This window comes from Athene cunicularia, assembly GCF_003259725.1.
Source record: "Athene cunicularia isolate RWA chromosome Z unlocalized genomic scaffold, athCun1 chrZ_part2, whole genome shotgun sequence".
Lineage (NCBI taxonomy): Eukaryota > Metazoa > Chordata > Aves > Strigiformes > Strigidae > Athene > Athene cunicularia.
In genome coordinates, this window is record NW_020799143.1 from 11,882,409 (window position 1) to 11,889,019 (window position 6,611).

Below are 6,611 nucleotides of genomic sequence, written 5' to 3' on the forward strand. Positions count from 1 at the left end.
CGCCTGTGAGAGGGGCGGCGAGCGGGAGCGGGGAGCTCGCACAGGCTGGGCTACGCAGAGAGACTCGTAGAGCGGATCGGTTCTGCTTCTGAGAACCCCCGTTCTCTGGTAAAATTACACTGTTTACTTGAAAGGACATAGCAGTTCTTCAGCCGTGTGTTCAGGGAAGCGAGTATGGTGTTCCCTGACTTCCCACTGGCCAGCACTTGCGTCCCGAAAATATCCAGAGACAAAAGTATTAGCAAGGCCCCAAACCCGGTGTCCTTGTTCAAGATTGGATTAAACCAGGATCCTAATCCGAATTTCGTGACCACGAAGAACTTTAATCCTTTCTGTTCCCATTTCTCAATCACCTCCAAAATTATTTGTGCCCTAAATCATAATCTGGTGCTTTGCTGCTATAAAATTATGTCTGTTTCTGACATGTCAAGCTGTCTATGTTGCAGAATTTTTTGTGTTACACCTGTAAGGAGTATGTAGAAGACCTGGCAAAAGTCCCCAAGGCGTTTTTACAAGTAAGTACTCTGTCCTTAATATGTACCTGGTGTTGCTGTAATTGAGAAGATTTATTATGTCCCGCTGCAGGCTTGCACGAGGCTTAAACCTTCTAGGAATACACCACCCGCCCCCCCACCCCCCCAAAAAAACCCAACACCCAAACAAAAACAAACTTCAAAAAAACCCTCAAATGAAAGCGCTTTCATTGCTTGCTATAATAGCAGTAATGTATCTGCCTACCAGACACAGGAAAGGATTTATTGCACTACATGCTCTCTTGCAGCAGCATTATTTCTCCCTGCCCTATTAGGCTGGTGCTGTTTTTTTCTGCTGTGTTCTGAACGGTTAGACAACATCTGACAGGCATTTCTTCTGGTATTAGTAGTGCCCTGGGCAGCTGTCTTCTCCTCACCACTATCTACTGCCCTTTCCATTATGCCAGTACGGCTGACTGATGGTTGTACATGGAACAGGATCAGAGAATTGATCTGGCTTAAAAATAGTCTCTTTTTCTATGGTTATTTGTGAGCTCCATCAGTTGTGTGAACCTGTTCTCCAGGCAGCTGCACAAACAGGAGTGACATAGTGACAGATAGAAGAAATGGAGTGGGCAGGGGTTGCTGTGGACGGTTATTTGTTGGGTGGTAGGAGATACAAGACATGATCCCCTGCTAAATGTGGAAGGTCAGTCTGTCTCTCCTAGGCTGCTGATTGAAATTCTGTCATATTTTATTCCCAACAGCAGCATAGCTGATGACACTGACTCAGCTCCTTGCTGACAGCAAGCCTTAGATGGAACTTGGGGACTAAAAGGGGGTAATTTCTTTGGCAGGTCTCCTTCTCCAGACAGATTTTTCTAAACTGCTTGATCAGTGTCACTCAGAATGACATTTTCTTAATCTGGCTGCTCAAATAAGTTTATACAGAGAATCAAAACTGTCCATGCCTTTCTTAGTAAAAATATTCTGGTTTTAGGAAAGCTTCTTTTCATATCAAGCAACATGATTGTATATGGGTAAAGCAAGTATTACACCCTAATAATAAAGCAACCGATTTTATTAATTGTTTTGCTAGCATCTAAGTGAACTTAAGTTTTAGGCTCTATTTTAGACTCAGGCCTAATGTTGAACCTGCAAAAGACAGCAGTACATGCAGATGCAAGTTATATCTATTCATGAGCATCCATATATGTAAATCACAGATGTACTTGTATGTGCACCAATACTTGCATGCTGCTTCTTTAGATGCAGGTGCAAATGAGTGGAAATTCTGAACTTCCAGAATCATGGCAGGTTGCAATGAGTTGAAAAGATGACACTACTAATGCTACAGAAAGCTTATAAGTTTACACATCTCTAATTTATCTTTGAAAATAATTTCTCAATAAATTAATGTTAGCTGCTAACTGTGGGTGATAGACAAAAACGCAGGCTCCAAATGTGTGAGTGATGATAATTTCAAATAATTGTAACTCAGTGCACTGTGATCATTAACTCAGGACACCAAATTCTGCTAATGCTTTGAAGCCATGCAGAAACAGAGTTCCTCTTTACAGTTTCAATACCCATGTTCTGTTCTAGGAAGCAAATGTGAGGCTTATAGTTATTGGACAGTCATCTTATCACCACATCAAGGTAAATACAGTAGTCGTTAAATACATTTTATCGTCTATTGTGTCTTAATGGTCTGCATTGAGGGATTTTGAACTGAGTGGAAAGACAGTCATTTGTAACCACAGAAAAGGAGGACAGTATTCCTTTTCATGACACAGTTCTAACGTTAGTACATGAATAAAACAAATAACAAAAACTTGCTCCCTAAGGAAATGTCTTTTCTTGATTTCACTGGAAGCTTCATTTTAGTAAAAGTTTTGGGGCAAAAAATTTTTGGCCTGTAATTTAAACGTGACAAATTCACAGGTTTCTAAACTGGGGTGTGGGGGGCAGTAGAGGGTATTTTTTCCACTGTCAGTAGATCCTAATTACTGTCGTAACCTTAAAAATACAACTTTTTTTTTTTTTTGTATACATATATTTTGCAGACCTTTTGCAGTTTGACTGGGTATACACACGAAATGTATGTAGATCCACAAAGGGAAATTTATAAAATATTTGGCATGAAAAGAGGTGAAGGTAATAATGTATCAGGTAAGAATAACTTTCTCACCTTGTTCAGACTTAGAACAAAATGAGAACTTTCTAATAGTATAATCACGGTGTCCATAGGAAGGGAGTTGCCCACCAGACCATCTCTTGTAGGTTAAATTTTGTTAGAACAAATGAAGAAACTCTAAACTATTCGTAGCAGCTGTTCAATTTTTTCTCCTTACTTGCTTATGTATTTCTAGATAACAAGTATTCTGCTGTCTTGTTTAGTGCGGAGCCCTCATGTGAAATCAAACATGCTCCTGGGAAGCATTAAGAGTGTGTGGAGAGCGATGACTGGCCCAGCTTTTGATTTTCAAGGAGATCCCGCTCAGCAGGGAGGAACTTTGATTTTAGGCCCAGGTGAGCATCTTTGTTTTGTGTGAAAGCTACAGTCATCTCCTTCAGATGTTTACTTTAATGCTACCACCTCAACTGCTGTCCCCGTGGATCCCAAGGAGACAGTCTTGTGTTGAACTGTGTGGTTTTGCTGGCTGAAGGAACCTGTGGAAATGTCATTGTGTAGTCCTGCCTCCCACAGAAGTAGCACAAGGCTGACCACAGTCCTGATGGAACAACTGCCTTGAAGTTTGGAGGAGTTTTTTTAATATTATGGTGTTAACCTACATTCTGCTTTCACATTCGATTCTAGGCATTTAATATGGTCTTAGTAGAGGAGTAACACATGGGGGCGGGGGCTGCAACATGACAAAGTCATCTCATCACATCATTAGTAAACATCATGCTAGAGCAGATTTAATTCAGTTAGATGCCTCAGTGTTCCTTACTTCTGTAACTTAAGAAATAATATTTGTTATTGTTTAAAATACAGTGTATTGTGCAGTCTATAGAGCTAGTATGCATTGTACAAGAACTATTAGGAAATCAGAATGCTTCTTTGATTCACTTATGTCTTTGAATAAGTAAGTATTTTATTCAACTATTTACATGATATTCTCATTCCATTCCAGGCAATGAAGTTCATTTTTTGCACCTTGATAAAAACAGGCTGGATCATGTGCCCATTAACACAGTTTTGCAGCTGGCAGGAGTTAAGCCAGTAAATTTCACAAGCAAACCCCAGATTATTGACATATGACACTGACACAGCAGAATTTTTTTTTACTTGTGCTTTGCAAGAACAATTCTCCAGTGAATTCCCACCGGCATTGGTACTGTTGTGTCTTTATGGGACATATGAAACTTTATCTAGAAAATAAGAGCACAGAATAAACTACACAGCACTGAAGATGGACATGAAATTGCTGTTTCCATTGTGTATCACAAAAACTAAAACACAACTGAGGCTTAATGCAAAATTATGTTGCTTATTATTTCCTCATCACACAATCTTGCTAATATATTTTAAAAATCTTTGTTCAAGACGCACTAAACTAAAAAAGTCTGTTTTTTCTCAGGAAGAATTTGGGATTTTTGCCTTCAGCTGATCACACTGACTTTCAATCCAGTACTTCTCAGCACTGGTTTAAAGCTTATGGAACCGTGTGACATTCTTGTATTAAGTATACCTTGAAAAAACAGAGTTTTGAACACTGGGACTTCAGCTTATGCCTACTTTTGCATGTGGGACTGGCAGACATTCTGGAATGCATTTTATGGTTTTAAATAAATATTTTAAATACATCATCCGTTGTCTGCAATTACTCTGTGTAATACATAAAGGTAGGTCTGTAAGGCCAAGAAGACATGTGTCTTAAACATATTTCTGATCAGATTGTCAGTTTTGGAGTAGGCCATAGTCAATTACTTTTCCTATGAAGATCTGCAGCAGAATATTCTCCCTTGTATGCATATACTTTATCTCAAGAGCAAGACATCTCTTAAAAAATGTCCTTAGTTGTTTCTGTCCTAGACAAAGGAGCTAAGGAAAACAGCATTTTGGTTTGAAGTTCTGTCAGATTGCATATTACCTATTTTTCTAGAAATGTTTATGTTCAGAATCTTGCTTTCATTAAAGTAGATGTGTCGTCTTTCATCTATGAGTCACTTCTTTTTAGCAATTTTAAAATAAGATTGTCCAAGATTTTATGGAGGAGCATATTCTCCTCTGCAGTTTCTGATCTGGCCTTCACTATAAAATGCTTCTATTTGTACATATCTCACCTGTGGATTCTCTCCCCTTTTAAGCTTCAACACTAATGCAATTGTGAAACAGTATTCTGTGAAGAGATTTGTCCCTGCATCTGTTAAGGTCACTGACAGGCCCAGAGCAAGCTCCAGAGAGCTCTATACCATTAAGAGCATGTGAAATTAAATGCAGTGTTCCTTGACAAAGGCCTGCTCAAGAAACATGATGATACTGAGCAATAAGTCCATCAAAGGTACTATGCCTTAGCACTGTATTAATTACATACACATTTTGATATGGTGTGTTTAGAAGGATATTATTAATGTACAGGGCTTGGCACAGGACTAAAAGTAGTCATGTGTAGGCTCTGAACCCACGTGATTTCACAGCTGGCCAGAAGCTTCCTTAGAACTTGGCACAGTGGACTGGGACTGACAGCTGAGGCTCACGGGGGAATAAAGTCCACTTTTTATGAATCGTTGCCCCTACATTCATAAATAAGGAGCTGTCCGCTCCTTCTGGGGCTCCCCAAGTCCATCAGAATTTTTGAGTACATCAGAAACTCTGGTGTGCTGCTGCCTCTATGTTATTTAAAGCACAGCAGAAAGCAAGCGAGAAAATTGGTCTTATGTTTGTCAAAGAGAAAGAATGCTAACATTTTATTTGTAGTGAATGCTTCCACTCTGCTTCATTCACCTGATCATCACTGCTGAGGACACTGAGTCTTGGTTCCACTTCTGTTTTATAATTATTTCACTTTCATGTTCTTGGTGCTTTCGATTTTCAAGGAAGTGTTTGGCTATCTGTTTTTCTGCTTCTTTTGCTTTCAGCAGAATTAAAATAATATACAACGGGAATAGTTCTATTGCCACTAATACACAAAATAAAGCTGGCTAAAAGAACTACAGACTCTTGAAAGTGATTGGAATGAATTAAGTTGTAGTTTGACAGTTCTGTAGGTTGCAGTCATACATCTTCACCATTTCAATACTGACAGGAACCACATAATGGCCTCTGTGTTATCCCAGCAAAATAACTTCTTCAGAAAGATTTCCAAAGTGCAGACAAAAAAAAAGAGGGAAGAAGACAGAGAGGAGGATTCAACAGAAGAACAATCCAAATTAGGCCATCAGCCCTGCATTTTGCATCTGGGCACAGGTTCACCGCATTCGTTGGTGCCCTGCAAGACAATGATTCCCATGTGCATTGCGAATTGGAACATTGATGGACATATTCATAAACAGGAGAAATAGCTTTGGAAGTGTCAGCAGAATTTTAGGTCTCTGGTGTTGTTTACAAAAAGTATTTTTAAAAAGTTATGCAGTGAAAGGTGGAAACTACTCCAAGGTGAACACTGACCTCACACACAACAGATGGTAGAATGCTTCAGCAAAAGGTTCTGTCACGGCCAATGAGACAGAGGTCGGGAGGAAGCCGTTTTCAGAGTCTGTTTTAACAACTAGCATGGTTTATTTCAACATCTACTTAAAATAATGGTGTCTTTTAAAGCTACCACCATGTCTGAGAAGCAGACTGAAGCCCAGCGGTTTTAACCTTCCAGATAAATCCGTTTAATGACTGCACGCACTGGAGCGGTTTCAGGTGGCCTTACACAAGGCCATGTCCTCTTGGGACCCTCTTTCGGTATGTGCCGCGAGAGGCACCTGGAAGACCGCGCCGCCTCAAGACGAACGCAACGGCAAACGCTCCTTTCCGAAGGCGGCGGCGGCTCCACGCCAGCGCAAGCGCTGCCGGCCCGTCCGTGGGAGCGCATTCGCCCCGCAGCCGGGCCCTCGCACCCCCAAGAGTTGCGTTTCGGTCACGCTGGGACCACCCGCGCCGCGCCCCTCTCTTGGGGAAGCCCGGCGCCACGTCAGCAG

The 6,611-nt window shown here is 40.8% G+C and overlaps 2 protein-coding genes across 2 annotated transcripts in view; both read left to right on the plus strand.

Annotated features, from left to right (window-relative positions):
• Positions 1–41: 41 nt before the first annotated feature.
• On the plus strand, positions 42–4,731 carry PRXL2C (peroxiredoxin like 2C). The gene is made up of 5 exons (XM_026866465.1): positions 42–515; positions 2,079–2,132; positions 2,540–2,645; positions 2,874–3,005; positions 3,614–4,731. The coding sequence occupies exons 1-5, from the start codon at positions 438–440 to the stop codon at positions 3,739–3,741; spliced, it is 498 nt and encodes a 165-aa protein (XP_026722266.1). The 5' UTR covers positions 42–437; the 3' UTR covers positions 3,742–4,731.
• A 1,620-nt stretch (positions 4,732–6,351) lies between these two features.
• CDC14B (cell division cycle 14B) overlaps positions 6,352–6,611 on the plus strand; it is a 59,888-nt gene continuing 59,628 nt past the window's right edge. The window contains 1 exon segment of the mRNA XM_026866035.1: positions 6,352–6,603. Within this exon segment, the coding sequence (XP_026721836.1) occupies positions 6,352–6,603 (252 nt within the window).